Source organism: Trachinotus anak, unplaced genomic scaffold, assembly GCF_046630095.1.
Source record: "Trachinotus anak isolate AG129_WGS33_773 ecotype Australia unplaced genomic scaffold, CSIRO_AGI_Tana_v1 ptg000003l, whole genome shotgun sequence".
NCBI classification, from domain to species: Eukaryota; Metazoa; Chordata; class Actinopteri; order Carangiformes; family Carangidae; genus Trachinotus; species Trachinotus anak.
This window is the reverse complement of record NW_027273854.1, coordinates 23,002,858-23,020,177: the sequence shown is the minus strand read 5'-3', so window position 1 is coordinate 23,020,177 and position 17,320 is coordinate 23,002,858. Positions and strand designations below refer to the sequence as shown.

At 42.8% G+C, this 17,320-nt stretch overlaps 1 protein-coding gene across 7 annotated transcripts in view; it reads left to right on the top strand.

The window, feature by feature from the left end:
- Positions 1-2,207: 2,207 nt before the first annotated feature.
- caskin1 (CASK interacting protein 1) overlaps positions 2,208-17,320 on the top strand; it is a 121,911-nt gene continuing 106,798 nt past the window's right edge. For 2 of the 7 annotated variants that reach the window (XM_071474657.1, XM_071474656.1), the window contains exon 1: positions 2,208-3,525. In XM_071474657.1, the coding sequence (XP_071330758.1) occupies positions 3,432-3,525 (94 nt within the window). In that variant the 5' untranslated portion in view covers positions 2,208-3,431. The remainder of the gene's footprint in view (positions 3,526-17,320) is intronic. The other 5 variants (XM_071474654.1, XM_071474650.1, XM_071474655.1 and 2 more) reach the window with 5 other exon arrangements.

Below are 17,320 nucleotides of genomic sequence, written 5' to 3'. Positions count from 1 at the left end.
GGCAGAGAGTAGCATCCAAGCACTGATCACTGCCCACACACACACACACACACACACACACACACACACACACACACACACACACACACAATGGAGAGGAGAGTGGAGTTAAAAATCTGGAGGAGGTTGGACAGAGAGAGAAGACATGTTAGATGTTGTCAGATTCACTGATGTGTGCTCTTCTCTAATTGAGCTTATGACCACAGCATAGCCACATGTACAACAGTGATAGGTTCCAGTGTAAATCCTATAATAGATTAATTGAAGACTTGAAAAGGCATTATTCAAATCTAAAAACTGTGTACTATGTGGATCTTAAAAGAATAGTTTGACATTTTAGAAAATATTTCTGTCTTGCTGAAAGTTAGATGAAAAGACACGTACCACTCTCATGTTTGTACAGAAAATGTGACGCTCCCACAAACAGGCAGCTCTCTTGACTTATAGCATAAACTAGCTTGGTTATGTCCAAAGGTAGCTACCACCTCTGAAGCTCACTGAATGAACTAAAACAGCACAGTCTTTGTGCTAAGCTGCTGGTGGTAGCTTCATATTTACTGTAATGAGTGGTATTGGTCTTCACATCTGAGTTGTGGCAAGAAAGAGAATAAACATTTTCCCAAAATATTGAAGTATTCCTTTGAACATAGAAATGACAGAAAATGAATTTAGAACAGAAAATGTGTAGCTAAACAGTGGTGGCACGGTGATGAAAGCCATAGTTGGCAGAGAAAATAAAATAAAATTGAACTCAAAAACTCCTCCTGTAGTCCTTGTAATTTACTTGCATGCTGTTATATCACCATTTGATCAATGCATTTACTGAAATAAATAGTTGATTCCTTTTTGGTAGAACGCCAGATGAAAGATGAAAGGCTGTACTTACATTATTTTAAGGGAACTGGGTTTCCAATTGTAGCCATTTAATAACAGCAACAGGTACGGGACCTTTTCAGAGTAGTCGTACTGGATGATCTATGTGTAAGATGCTCACTTGTTTGCCTTTTAAAAATTGCTTTTTTTTTTTACCCTCGATGACTGTCTTCAAAAACCAGGAGAACCACCCAGGACAACCTGATCCCACACTGCTGAAGGTAACCAGCTGATGAAAACCTGAAAATGACTGACCATCAGTGAGTCAATGAGTAAATGTCTGTATGAATGAATGACAAACTGAAATCATGCCATGTTGGCAGAATGGAAACAAGACCAGCTTAGAACCTGTTTATCATTAGTTTACTGTGCTAGCATGCTAACATTTGCTGATTATTACTAAACACAAAGTTCAGCTAAGGCTGATGAGGACATCATTTGTTTTGCAAGTCATGTAATGGACTTCCAATCCAATTTTGACCTGATGATGGTGCTAGATGAAAGTGATGGGATCACCAAACATGTTAAACCAACTGCAAATATACAGTGTAGGCTAAACAGTGCAGGCTAGAAGCACATTTTTAATCAGGCGAGTGGATTCATATTAATATTGGATATTTACAATGACCTGCTGTGGTTTTGCTGTCATTTTTGTTGGCACTTCTGAATTTTTTTGTGCAAGATATCAGCCGACAGAAATTTCACAAGTCTACTATAATTATTACATGCTAGAAACATATTTGTCAGTTTTTCCACTACTTTGAAACTAAAACATCTCAACAACTACTGGATCGATTTACATCTATACAGCCATTCGAAGATGTGTCCTAAGGACTTTGGTGATCCCCTGACTTTTGCCTCAGCACCATCATGATGTTGACATTTGTGGATTTGAGAGAAATTTGTCAACAACTGGATGGATTGCCAGGAAATTTGTTGCAGACATATGTGCCCCTCGGAATGAATTATATTTCATCATCAGAGCAAAATGTCAAATATTTTACTTTGTAAAACTAATGGTGTTCCCGTTAACCTCAGCTGTTCTTTATGTTCAGTGCTACACACTATAGTAGACATTATCAATTTTTGTTTTGGTTTGTTATAGTGAACATGTTCAACCTCACAGAGCTCCATGGCTGCAGAAATTTGATTTCCTTTTTCCTCTGAGATGCTCGAATGGTCTGCACAATATGATGTCGTATTCAGCAGTAGCCCATTGCTGCTATCTGCTGAAAAGCAGGTGAGTGGATTGCTAAATAAATCAAGCCCATACTAGGGCCACATGCTTGTTTCTTCAGGCCCAGTATATGCCCAGTTCCACGACCCAAATCTGACCCCTATACGGCTACAGCACGATGTTCAGATGCTACTTCCACATCTGGACCAATTCTGGCACACACACAGAAAATCTGCCCAGATGTGGAAGTATATGGGCCGGACTCAGGCCAGGACCGTGCAGGCATATGTTGGGTCAGACATTTCATTTTGCTATCTGATGAGCGGGACAGTTGTTTGAGCTGTAACTCGTAGCTACACCGTTGCTCAGGAGGCCTTTACACATGGAGGCAGGTGTGTCTTTATAGCGGGACCATGTGTCTGTGTACAAGCCTGAAATCACCTGTCCCAGTTAGATATCACGTGGACTGGATCCCTTCTCGCTTCAAGCTAATTTAGCCTAATAAAAAGGTAGCGAGCCAACGAGCAGACGGCAGCGGAACAACTGTTCATTCACTTGTCCCAGTGTCGTCCAGCGGCTGGAGACCCCTCTGCAGCTTCTGCACAGAGCGGAGAGGGAGCGCCATAGAGACAGAGCCGGAGAGAGAGGGGGGGGGGGGGGCGCCGCGCTCCCGGTCCGCCCCCGAGTTGCAGCGCGAGCCATTCAGCGGCACGAGCTGGGACCAGCTGTGGAGCGCGCGGGCGCGTGCACGTGCCCCCACGCGGTGAAAAAGAAAAATCATCAGCGAACGCGGAGCGGCGGCTCGCGACGCAGAGCACGAGAGCGGCACCGGACGCCGCGCGCGCCCGATTTCTAAACGCGCGATCGTTTACACGCAGTGTCCACGAGTGAGCCCGCGAGGCGCGAGGCTCCTGGCTGCATCAGTCTGCGTGACGTCCCCTGCCCTCCGCGAGGCACCGAGCCGTCCTCCGCGAGGACCACCGTGGGTCTGGTGCGCAGCCGCGAGGGAGCGCGAGCAGCCCGGGGACTCGGGACCGGCCGTCTGCCCCGTTACCGGACTGTGCACCGGCCCGGGAGCCTCCGGTGCGGCCCCAGCCTGAGGCGCCGCGCTTCAGCGGGGGGATACCCGAGAGCATCCCTCCATCCCACCCAACCCCTCCCTCCCTCCCTCTCTCTCTCTCTCCCAGCCTCTCTCGCCCCCATCATATGCTAGAGCTGTAGTGGGGGTGGGGGTGGGGGGGGGTCTCTACTAGTCAGGGACCAGGGGGGAGGAGGGAGGCTGTTCGTGGCCGCGGTAGACGCACCCTCGGCGTGGTGAGGCTGGGCTGAAGCGCCGCTGTGTCGGAGGATGCTGCGGGAGTAGAGCGGCTGCGAGAGGAAGATGGGGAAGGACCAGGAACTGCTGCAGGCGGTGAAGACCGAGGACCTGCTCACCGTGCAGAAGCTGCTGCAAAGGCCCCGGCCAGGGAAAGCAAGTAAGATATTCTCCTCTGTTCCGTTCAAGCTCAAAGATGATACCACAGCCACGGTATTTTATAGAAAACCTATTTCTCACATACCGTCGCTGTGAGGCCTGTGATGCTGTGTGTGTGTGAGAGAGAGAGAGAGCGAAATGAAGAGAGCAGGAAGGCAGAGAGCAAGGAGGGGTTGAATGCATCAGAGTGTATCAGGGAAGATTAGTGGTGTGATTGGAGACTGACAGCCCGTCTTGAGACCCCCGTCTGAGTGCACTGCAGCAGAGAGAGAGAGAGAGAGAGAGAGGGGTGGGAGAGAAACAGGGAGGGAAGGAGAGTTGTGTTTTCGGACGAGGGATCTGTGTGACCCTGTGTGAGAGATGATGCCGGTGGCCTTGTGATTGTTAAGGTCCAACATTGCCTTCAGTGCCAGACACATGCACACACAGGGATATGCATACAGGGGTGGTGAGGAGCAAAACCTCACTTCTATTCTGCTCTATTCTGCTCTATTCTGCTTCTCCTGGTCTATGACTCTGCTCTTCTAATTGTTTATCTTCTGCAGGCGATGTTGCACTACAGCATCCAGCAACGTTTCGCTTCCACAGCCCACTCTAATGTGTGGGCAACACGGAGTGAAGCCAAAGAGAGCTGCAGTTAGATCTTTCTGTAGTGGGCTGGGAGCCGCCACACTGATACACCCACGGACGTAGGACAGGCTGATACAGTTATCAACAGACAGGGGCCGAATTGCAGGAATAACAATTGCTGCAGATATGATTTAAAATGTTAACGCTCAGACAAAGTGAGTAATTCAGCTGATAAATGCGCGCATGCAGAAAAACGAATCGCCAGTTTTCACAGCTAGATGAAGTTCTCTCTCTTGGTCTTAATTGCCTCCCCTCACTATCTAATGCTGAAATAGTTGCACTCAGACAGGTTTGCAGCGTCTGACCTGGAAGGGCTCCAAACAGCAGGTGGGCCTCATTTGAATAAGAGGAGTCTGTGATGATGACAAATCACGGTCCACAACTGTGGCTTTATGAATCTATCTAAAGAGCAAACAGAGGACATTATTCCCACGCTCTTGTTCTGTGAAAAATATTGATATTTAATAACATGAAGGATACCCCCCCCCTTTCTTTAAGCTCCTCACTTTAAAGACCCTGCACCCCCACACAGGTGTTTCCCATCGTTCTGGCTAATTGGCCCTCTGTGACACCTGTGTGTGGCCCTTCACTGAATCTTTGATGTAGCCGTGAAGGGTTCAGGTCAGGGTCAGTGCTGATGACCTGGTCCTGCTGAAGCACCCAGTCCTTCTCCTGTGATCTGATTTTTCCAGAGCAGGGCTAAGGGCTGGAAACATAATGGTTGAAATCACAGAAGAAGAATGAATAAATCATTGCAGACCCGTAGAAGGAAACTCAAAGCTACTGCTAGTATCTGTATCTGAATTTTGGATTTTATGACTAAGCTATCAGGCTTTATTTAATACATTTTTGGGTGAAATTGCTTATTGAATCTGACATAATGGGATTTCCATGTGCTGTTGTTCAGGTGGACAGAAAACAGCATTGCGATTCGGACTTGGTGTGCACTAAGCTGAACTGCTCTGCCACAGATGGCAGAGCTCACTGCGCAGGACTCAGGGAAGTACAGTTCATGGCCTCAACACAGTTATGTAGGAATCAGTGGGGTGCTCTGTGTGCAGGGTGAAGTGGGGCAGAGCACATACAGGAAACCCCTCGGATTAAAGCCAGTCTGCAGACTGTCTGCTGCAAAGTATAGACATCCCTTTATCAAAAAAAAGAGTTGGGAGGGTCCAGCATGTATGGGTAGTGCCCAAAAATAGTGTCTGGGTAAGTCAGTTGAGTACATTATGTACAAGAGCACATCACAAAACAGCCTTTAGGCTACAGTGAAGTGCACTTCAGCTGGAAGCCCCTCTCAGACTTCTCTTTAGTACATCAAATACAGAGGGCAGGTAAGCCCTAAAACACAGTTTTATAGGCAGCAGCCACTGGCACACACAACTGTGCAGTAACAGTAGATGCAGCCATCAGTGGATTGCAGTTTACACAGATGGCCGCCGAAGCACTTTTAAGCAGATTCAGCAAGTGAACGAGGCACTAGCTTCACATTACATGCTGCTTATTAGCACAAAGAAGGTGCCCTGTGTTTATTATAATCTATGTGTTGTAATTGTTGAATACAGCGTTGTAGCTGAAATAAGCAAATCCCTGAAGGAATCATTAATGTGTCTAATTAGAAGCAGTCGAGTCAAAACAGAACCGCCGGGGTCTGTAGCTGAGTCGTACAAACACTACGACAAAGTACGAGGGAAGCCTTTAATATAATAAACCCCCGCAGCCAAGTTACCTCTGTGAAGAGTTGTTGATTCAACGTGATGGCAAATCTTCAAACTTTTTCGGTGTTGCTGCAGTTCACTGCCTATAAGATAAGAGCAGGGCTAGAGAGTAATTAAATACACCTAAGTGCTGTATGTAAGTACAATTCTGAGGTATTTCTACTTTACATGAGTATTTAAACTTAAGATGAAAATGTTGTACTTTTTTACTCCACAACATTTATTTCACAGATTAAAATTTGACATTAAACAAGATTATAAGTACAGTGCATTGTTGAATGCTAAACCAGTGATCCCCAACATCTTTGGCTCGTGGCCATTGGGACCAATTGTCACTGAAGTCATGTGTCATTCGCAGTTCTGCCAAACAAATGTTTCCCATTTAACCTTCTCAGATGGTTTGATTTGAATATCCATTTTAGGCACAAAGGCGTAAAACTCTACAAAATTAAAAAGATAATATGACAAGGCTGGAGACTGGACTAAACAATTAATAACTGTATATAAATTTGTTAAAATTTGACCAGAACAACCTAGAATGAGTACTTTTACTTTTGATACTTTATCTCCATTTAGAATGTGACCTGTAATGCATTGGTATTGATATTTTATTCAAGTAAATGATCTTAATACTTCTTCCACCACTGCATAAGGGGCAGATAATATCTCTCTCTGCTAGACAACTGGATACCAGCTGATGTTGTAACCACCACTGTGGTCTTATCATCGGTATTTTCTGTGGGAATTTGGGCTGTGGAGCAACCTTGTGGGAGTTGACATTCTGCAGTTAAAAACTTGCATATGGTGTTTTTTTTTTCTTTTGTAGGCCCTGTTTTCAGACTGAGGCCAACAAAATAAATAAATAATGGCTTCAGACTTTCTCCATTACATGTTCAGAAATAAAACAGTAGTGCATTGTTTTTTTGGTTCCATATTTTCCAAAGGATTTCCTAAGATGTTGGGTTAGTTGAGTTCAGATGCTGTCCTTTAAAGAGCTGTTTTGTTTAAATAAAACTTGAATGAAATACAATTAAACAGTTAACTGAACAAATAAAGCATAAATCAAGAAAATTAGAGGTGAGGTTTGACAGAGGCAACGTGTGAAAGTTGTGGATTTCAGCTAGAACACTACAGACTTTACAAAAGTCCTATTAAATCTCAGGCATCCCTGTTGCTGTGTACTGGTGTGAGCATTGTGCAGGCAGACGTCTGGATAATCAGTCATACATTTGGCATCTAATGACACAGGCCTCCATCACTCCTCGGTCGGCTCTTAATGTCTCCACATCATCGTCATAACATTGGCTGACAGGAACGTTTAATGGGGTTCGCCGTGATATAACTTACACTAATGCCTGACAGAAAGTCCTGAAGGTGTTGGAACACAGCATCAAGGTCGGCTCTGTTGTGGTGTCTCGCTCTCCCTGTCAGTCTGCTGCAGAGCCCTGCCTTTCCGACATCACGCTGAATTCGATCATTTGTGTAAGTGACAGCTGAAGCTGCTGCAGAAACTGCTCCGTGCAACACGAACTGCGTAAACGTGTCTTGTGAAATTTCATTTGTGGATGTGAAGAGCAAAATAAACAAGTTTTTCTCTCAGTTCCTGAAAAGCATAGTGTTTTGAGGGGGATTGCCTGAACAGGGTCTGCAGGACACAGATATTACATGAGACTGTGGGCCACCCTGTCAGAAAAAAACAAACAAAAAAAAACGACAAAAAACAAACAAACAGGGCAGAAGGAGGCAATAATGACAGAGTGGAGCTGAGAGTCCCAGACAAACAGCAGGGGAGTCTAACATTAGGCTGATGTTAACACAGACCTGTTTGTCATTTAGCATTAAAGACAAAGCTCACACGACAGCTGTGTGTGTGTGTGTGTGTGTGAGAGAGAGAGAGAGTGTGTGTGTGTGCAGTTAGATGAGAAATGTGTGTGTGTGTGGTTTGTGGTGGTAATCAGTAGATGTGTGGTTGAATTGTGTGTGCACAGAGGTGTGTGTGTGTGACGGAGAAGGTAGAATTTGGTTTTTGTGCGTGTGTGTGTAATGGGTCTGGCAAAGGCTCTGCCCTGCTGCAACTCATTTACTCCTACTCAGGCCAGACATACAGTCTGCACATTCACCTGCATCACACACACACACACACACACACACACTCATGTAGACACATCTGGCACCATCTGGAGAGCCATCATCAGTTTGCTGTCACTCAACTCGCCCTCTGCCCATGGCACAAGACGAGGTCATAACAGTGTGTGTGTGTTTGTTTGTGTGTGTGTGTGTCTGTGTGTGTGTGTGTGTGTGTGTGTGTACATGTAGCAGACCTTGAGTGTAACCTGAGGTCTGTGTTTGCTAATGGGCTGTTTCAGTGTTTGTGTGTGAAGGCGGGTGGTGTAATCTGTATTGATGGCTGTTTATTGTGTGTCATGTGGTGTGTGTGTGTGTGTGTGTGTGTGTGTGTGTGTGTGTGTGTGTGTGTGTGTGTGTGTTGCGTCAGTGAAATGATCCAACCTCTGGCTCTTCACCTCCTTCTCGTGCTGCCATGAGAGACTGACACAATGCTAACATTGCTACACAACACTATCTGTCTCCTTCCTTCTCTCTCTTTGAAGTCAGGAGAGATGCTAATGCTCACAAACCGCTCTACCGACCCCCCGTCTCACTCTCCCTCTCTCTGTCTCTCCCCCATCTTTCTGCGTTGATGGCAGAGCAGAGGAGTAGAGCAGATGATTGCATCCGCACCAGTGCACATTCACAAAGGAGCAGGCAGGCAGAGAGGGCGCTTCACATACCGTCAGTCTGAGTCTTCATGTATATGAAGCATCTTTACACCGGGACTGTCTTCAGTTACCTGTAAATTTATCACACACATACCTAATATGGAGGAAAATGCAGGATTTGTTTAAAAAACATTCAATATTCATTATTTGAAAACTTGCAATGGAATCCAAGGAGATATCGCCATGGCGAAGAGCATCTCCATCCTTGCTAGCAGGTGTCTCGTCAGAAAAAGTGAAGATATAATCATTAATTTAGAGCTATGGATGTTACTAACATCAATAAGAATTCTGACTGATAGTTATTAAAAGTGAAACAGTGATATACATCAGGTGATCAGATGTGCTTCCCGCAGCTCTTGTCAGATGCCTGTTGTGTGCAGCAAACTTCACAGTGTTTACTGCCTCGATAGTAGAAGTTGCAGAGCTCTGGCCTTGAATTGCAGCATCCTCACCAGCAGACATCTGTGTGCATGAGTGAGAAAATTGGTTAAAGTGTTAAGTTAAGTAAGTTAAAACTGTTGGGACGGAAAATAGAAAATCAGGCTATACAAACTACAGGTTTCATTTCATTACAGTTTATTCTTATTTTAATTTCCACTTGTGAAAGGAATACGCTGCGGATTTGCTTGTGGAATAATCAGCACTTACTTACTTTCTTTGCTGGTTGTTGTGCCTGTGATGATTTCCCCTTTGCTGGAGACACCATCAGCCTCCTTTTGTCATGCTTTGCTCTGTGGTACTCTACCTCGGGACTAACAGGTGGGATTTGCTCCTTTTTAAACTTATTTTTTCACTTTCCCAACCACGACTCCTGTAAAAGATTGCACAAGGACATTTCATGGAAATTCAAAGCAAATGGCTTTGGTCTTTCAAGCACCACATTAAACAATATGTCCGTAGATGTGTAGCCTAACCCTAACCCTTACAGGTCCAGTGTGTAGGATTTAATGGCATCTAGCAATGAACTTGCAGTTTGTAACCAAATAAATAACCCTAGCCTGAGAACTTATGGTGGCTGCTAACCACAAAACAACAATTCTTATTTTTAGATGATTGCACACAGTTTGTCTTGTTCTGTCAATAGATCCACCTAAATCATACACAACGGACCTTTGATAATTTACTTACATACCTGTGTCCTCTACGGTCCCAGAAGAAAGGATGTTTAGATACAAGAGCAGCACACACATCATGGTACTGCCTACTAGTTGGGTACCTTTGATAAGAATCACATAGCATATATTTCAAACGACTGAGTAATAATGTCACAGACTTTCTCTGTGCATGTTTTGTGAAGCTGTTCTTATTTGGACACTTGATCATGTATTAAAGCAGTAGCTATGTGGTACAACATTGATAGCGCTGCTGCTAACTGAGTGTACCACCTCCCACAGTGGACTCATGAGGGGGCCTCCACAGAGAAAACTAAAAACGTGTGGAACTTGATGTAAAATATCTTCTTCTTTTGGCTCTCTGTCTGCCGCTGTTCCAGTGTCCGGCCGTGCCACATTTCTCTTGTGCAGTTGTTAACAAGATCATGCACAGATTGACCTGATTGTGACCTCACCTGTGACCTGTGTCCTGTGACCACTCTTAAGTTTACAAAATGTAATAGTTTCTATACTCATGCATTTGATGGGACTCAGCATTTGTGGGCCTCACAAACTTCTTTCTTGAAAAAAAGCCTAAACAAGATTATTTCTACTTTAAAAAGGTTATTCTCAGATTTATGTGGTTTTTGTAAGAAATGGGCTCACGTAAAGTATTATTTGAATTTTTTTATGTACATGTAAGGAATCCCACTTGTCCCAGTTTGGGCCTAATTAAAAATAAAGGAGCACACAATCCACATGAAATAAGAAATAACTATTTAATTTTATTGATAAATTTAAAGTTCCACAAAGTTGGATATCCAAATGTAGTAGCCTGAATACCCTCTAAGAACCTTAAATCGAATGAAGGATCAGTTTTTAAACTAAGGAATCCCAAAAGTTCTTGCAGGCACCTCTAAGACCATTGAGGAACATTTGAGTTCTTGGAGGAGCCCCTGCGTTCTTGGTGTAACCTAGAGGTTCTTCAAGGAACTACTCTTTCTTTTTTTACAGTGTACTGCTTAACTGTGCTCTGTCTGCAACTATATGCTTCAGTGAGAGAAATATGGTGTGAAGAGGTTTGTTTTTTGCATTTGCATTTTTTAGCTCGGTGCACTTACAGTGCATTGGATTAAAGGTGCCATAGCAGTCAGGATGCTAGCTTTTTGTGCTGTGGTACTGCTATAAATTGAATCTGCCAGAATGTAACAAAAAAAAAAACGCCCACCCACCAACAGCCAGTGGTGGAAGAAGTATTCAGATCCTGCACATCTGTAGAGTAGGGGGACTTGCAAATGGTCAAAACATCAAATGTCAGGATATCTTGACCTTTAGTCCTTTGTATGAGTCAAGCTTTGTTATCTATTTATTGCTACGTAGCCACATTAGCATTTATAGCTATTTACTTACAAGTCTAGAAGAAACTGCATGTTCAGCATCAAACTTCATTCCTTTACTCACTAAGAGCTGTCCCGAGTGGTAGAAAGCAACCCTCTTTTTTGCCTCTATTTCTATCACTTTTTTTCTTCTACTGAAGTTAGCATGCTAACCAGCTAGCCCTGACCCGGTCAGACTGTCTTGTCACTTTCTGAAAACGAGTCACTGTAGCATCCAGTGTGCCCTAAAGGAGTAGTGCTGCTGAGAGGACGTATTGTTACCTCTTACCTTGTAAACGCAACAATGACTGAAGCTCCAACCAAGACTGTTAAGTAGACAGCTGTGGATTGTTGGATTGTTATTACTGATTTGTTAACATAGACAAAGCATTTTAATAATTTAGTTAATTAATGTGTAGCTCACGGGATTAACCTATAACAACATGTCATATATCCTAAGCTAATATTTCCTACAGTTCGAAATTCAAAATCTTAATTCAAGTAACTGGTAACTATGGATGTGAGACAAATGTAGCAGAGTAACAAGAACATTTTCCCTCTGAAATGTCGTGAAGTATAAGGTAGCGTCACAATAAAACACTCAAGTAAAGCAAATATCTTAAAGTTGTACCTAAATGAGTAGACCACTTTACATTTAATTATAAAGAATAACAAATAAATAACAGGGTATTTACTTAGAAACATTGTCAATAATCCAATATAAGTGATAATAGATAGATTATGATGATAAAATGCTGGTTTTATACAATTTGATTCATTTCTTATTCAATTCCAGTATAACTCATATTTGATACTGTTATTATTGTGCAGTCATTTTTGATTGCACATGAATTAAGAGGCATATCTTAAATCAAAGAGATGTAACTTTCTCCACAATCGTGCATTTCTCGGTAAATGTTGTTCATGTTACCTGCAGTGATTTTCCAGCACATGTATGAGATCTTCAAGCTGTTAGTAGATCCTTTCCACGAGATAAGGTGTAAGTGACATGATGAGAGTGTGTCCTCGGGGTGTTGCTGTCACATCATCAGAGTGCCTCTTGTATAATGTGGGGGGTTATTCCAGCATGTTCTCATTGTTGAGCGTTACAGCAGCACGGCTGCTTTTTATAGCAAAAAACGGGTTCGCTGCTCAGAACAGCAGTTTTCATTGGTTTATGTACAGACACATGTATAGAGTTTTATCTTGGAAACTGAATTAGTAATGATAATATTGAGAGAGTGAAACATTGACTGGCTGAGTTCGCTGCATTTTCCTCCAAAACATCATCAGTCACTTTTCCTGCTGCCGCTGGTGCTGCCCCCATGATTCAATTACAGGACAGATGGAGGGAGAGAGATGGAGAGAGAGAGAGAGGTGGATGGATAACAGGGAATAGTGAGAGGAGTTAGGAAAAGAGAGAAGAGGAGGGAAAGGTATCGTGTAGTCAGAGGAGGAGGGGAAGATGTTTTTTGACGAGGGAGTGGGACAGATGGAGGAGGGGCGATGAAAGGCCGAAAATGATGACAGAGAGAACAAGGAAAAAAGGTGATAAAACGGAGGGATAGCTGAACATTTTCACATCTGATTGTTGCTATACACACATCAAGCTTCTCTCTCTCACATACATAAACACTTTCTCATCTGCATGGTACAATGCACCAAAAATAACATCCACATAGTCACATGGGTCAGTGGAAAGTTCAGGGAGAAGAAGAGAGCACAGGAGAGGTGAGGAGATGGGTGAGGAAGGAAGCACTTGGATATGGAAGAAGGAAAGGTCAGGAAAAAAAGAAAGGAAAGAAAACTAAAGGAAAAGAAAGGGAAAGAAATGAGAAGAAAGGAAGGGAAGGGAAAGTGCAGGAAAGAAAGGAAGGAAATCAATGAAAGGAAGGACAAACAAGAAAAGGACATGACAGGACAGGAAAGAAAAGGATGTAAAAGAATGAGGAAAGGAGTAAAGAACGGAAAGGAAAGAACTGTAATGGAGAGCATAGTAAAGAAAGTAAAGGATGGATCAGTAAGGAAAACATTGGAGAGACGGAAAGGAAAGGAAAGGAAAGGAAAGGAAATACAGGACAGGAAAGAGAACAAAAGGTTAGGACAGAAGAGAAAAGGAAGACACAGGAAAGGAAATAAGGGAAAGGTTGGGAATGAAAAGCAAAGAAAGGAAATGGAAATGAAATTAAAGGAAAGCAGTAAGAGGGGAAGTGGTGAGTAAAAGAGAGAGAAAGCAAAGGAAGGAAAAGGTGTGCAGAAGGGAGTAGAGGTGATAATAAGGAGAGAAGAGCACACAGGTGGGATATAAATGAAAAAGGTGAAGTGCTAGATCGTGTGTGAAGTGTGATATGACAGTGACGATGACAGTGGTGGATGCCGGGACACCTACTGTATTCTATTCTATTCTATTCTATTCTACTCTATTCTGTTCTATTGTAGCCACTGTGCAGATTAACAGGATGCCATGGGAAGGAGAGTAAGTGGTTTAGTCGGGATATAAAGACCACCCACAAAACGAGAAGGGCAGCGGGGTGGGACCACCCTTGCTCAATCAGCACCGATTATAGAGGTGGCATTAACCACCTACTGCACTGGCTTACACACACACACACACACACACACACACACACACACACACACACACACACACACACACACACACCACGACTCTCCCCCATCGTCATAGGACTGGCACAAGGAGGTACAGACTATTGGAATTTACATTATCAGTGAGTGTGTGTGTTTTATTGTAAAAGCTGAAGTTAAGCATTGTAGAAAGGACAAAAGACATGCTCACACACACACACACACACACACACACACACACACACACACACTGATAGAGTGCTACATACGGTGCATATACCAGCCAAATTCTCTGCAAACATGAGCTGAATCTTAAAGGTATGAAGCAGAGATAAAGAAAAAAACAGCAGACAGCTGAGCCATGTCATTTGAGACTTCTTATGTAACTAATACAGTAGCTGTATGCATGTGTAGGTGTGTGTTAGTTTGCAAAGGTGTGTGTGTCTCCTCAAGAGCTGCTGCAGAGTGCCTCTACTTCGCCTCGCAGGATTTTTCCACTCACGCCCTCGATTCACAACATTGAGTTTATTCTTTCTGCTTCAGATTCATGTTTGAGCAGCTAATAAAGGCAGGAAATTGTGCATTTTTTCAGACTCAGCTCCTAAACTTAAACTAACATGGCCTGGACAAGGTTTCACTGTGTCCTACATGAGCATCTCTCAGAAATGTTCCGCTCTACACCCACTGTGAATACATTTAGCATCGCCCTGGGACTTTGTGAATGAATGCTGGTGCTCTCGCTCTGTGAGTGGCCACTAAAAACAGGGCTGTGACGGAGTTTGGGTGTGTACACTGACACACCCATAGGACTCCAACATGTGTGAGAATATTCAGCATGTTAAAGTTGCTGTAAATATACAGTCCTTTTTACAGAAAGAGTAAAACAAAATGTTTTCAGCTACACTCCAGATAGGAGTCTAAACTGAACCCTAACTTCTTCAAATTGTTGTCAAACACTAGTGGATGAATAATAAACTGTACTCTAAAACAGTGGGTCCTTCATTTCAGACAGAGGCACACAAAACTGTTGGTTTTTGCTCACTGACATCAGTTGTTACTAGCTAGATAATCAAGCTCACGTTAACTCCTTAATTCAGACTCTTTAATCTTTCCTGCTGACATGTTTTAAAGGTCCCATATTGTATAAAGGTAGAGTTCCATGTCTTTCTGATTATAAAGCAGGTCTAGAGCTAGTGAGGCCCAGTACTATGTATGATGAGAAAAAAAATAAGATCAGACTTTTATTTGATTCTAAAATAACTGTATGTCTTTTTAGCTACTTGATCATCTTATCAAACAATAACATTTCATTTTCAGACCCCCCCTCCCCCCTATGAATGTGTTTTGCATATTGTTGCTTCAGTTGGATGTTTGACCTTCACTGTGCAGAAAGATGTATGTGCAGTTTGACAGCGGGAGGCTGTTTTTCACAATAGTCTGCTGTAGCTGGAAGGTTTCTCTGCTCATCTTAAATCTCAGCTCAAGATGTGTATCAACATCAACATTTCGTGACTACAACTAGTCTGTATACAGCCTACACAAGTGTGGTGTATTGTCCATCTTGTCTCTCGTTTTAATCTTCTGAAACAAAAAACATTTGTATATTCATAGACTCAGGATTTTTCAGTGAGGAGACGGAGCTGATGTAATCTTGAACCTCTAGTGAATAACTTTTATCTCCCTATTCTGCCAGTGAAGGTTTTTACACAAACACCACCCTCCTACGAATAAAAGCCACACAAATGCTAATCTGTTGTCCTCGCCGTCGACTTAAATCCTTCTTCTCAACGCAGAGTTTCTTATTTATCTGGAGCTGTAACCTACTGTGTCTCCATCGCTACGGTCGCTTCCCTCTTCAGCTCTGGCAAACCAACCATTGTTGGTTGACATAAAATGCTGTGAAATACAGTTGGCTGACCAAACAAGTTCACACAATGCTTAATCAGCATTGTGTGAACTTGGTTAGCAAAGACTTGAATGTGGCAGACCTTAATTTATATGTAAGTCCTGGACTCCAGCTTTAAGGATTTTTGACTAGGTAGCTGAATGTTTTGTGGGGAAAAAATATCAAACACAAATCTCTTTTTATTATTATTTTCATATGTTTTAAAACATGTGTGGAGGGAATCTCTAACATTTTAAGAGAAACGACTTTCAGGATGAGAGCTAACGCTATCTTGGCTAACACTGGTTTCGCTAGAGTATAAACTTTCCAAGTCTAAGTAAGAGCCTGCCAGAGATGCTAATGTTACCCTAAACTCGGTTAGCCTCCTATATCATGTGAGTGGATGGACTAGCCATGAGAGGGGCGTTTTTTAAACACAGTAGGCTAATGATTTTAGCTTACGCTTGAGCAGGTAAACACACTGTTTAGTCCATTCCTTACACTTTTGTTCTTCTCTTTTTGGTTTTGGAAGGACTAAAAGAAGCCATTACCCTCCATATTCATTCAATTCCAAATATCAATTTCAGGCTGTTTCCCCAAACCAACAGTCGTGACAGATGGACTGGTGAAATAATCATCCTATACATGGGCTGTGTGCTCCCAACTCTCTGGCTCGACCTCTGTAAAAGGTAGCTGTCCATTAATAATGCTGTATGCAGTAACATCACCATCTGCTGTAACAAAATATCAGCAACTGCATCATATCATGTGTGCGTGCGTCCTCATACAGGAGGCAGCAATCAGAGAGCAGAAGGGACTGGCCGGCAGCACAGATGCTGAGTCTGGCCAAGCGTGCGTGAGTGTGTGTTTGTCCATACATAGGCTAGTACATGTGTGATCCAGTGGCCGAACAGATGTTTGATGCTGGATCGCTGCCCACACAGCTGCAGATTTACAAAAGATTTCATATAATGTACCTGACCTCTAATACATGCACTAACAGTTTGTGTATGTATGTGGTGTGTGTACAAAAGTTCACATTTGTGCAAATTTATCCAAATCCAGCTTTGACAGTATGTACTTACTGACGACCTTTAAACACTATTCTGACCCAGATATAATTCTGTCTTCCCTCTATTTTGTCATTTTCTCTAACTCCATGTCTCCCTCTGTCTGTTTTGGTTGGATGCTTTCCATCTCATAAAAGCCAGCACTGTGAAATCACTCCCTCCCTCTCTTCAGTCCCTTTTAAAAGAGGAAACTGAGCACCTGCGTCATGCACTAATAGTTACTTCAGAACTCATGCTGCTTTAGCACTTACTAACAAGTCCTCTCTGGGGTGGAGCATTGTTGCAGCAGCCCTGTTAGCTACAGCTGGTGCTACTGCAGAGAAGTACTATGGTGAACAGAAAAAGCACACATTTTATTTATTACAATGAAGTCTTTAATTATCCAGGAAGGAAGTTTTTTTTGTCACTAATCTGATTAATTTAAATTTACAGATATTGTAACAGAGTCAGTGATTTACTGTTGGTTGGAAAACAGCGCCACAGAGTTGAGAATAAGGGTACAAAAGTTTACCTCTCGAGTAAAATTACACTATTGGTTTGCAAAACAAGTAGCTGAAAAGTACATTTAAAAATCTGTCCAGTTATTATGAACAGCTGTGCAGAAGCATATGAGAATTTGGAATTAGATGATGGCAATTTCTCATGATCTAAAATGTACTTTAA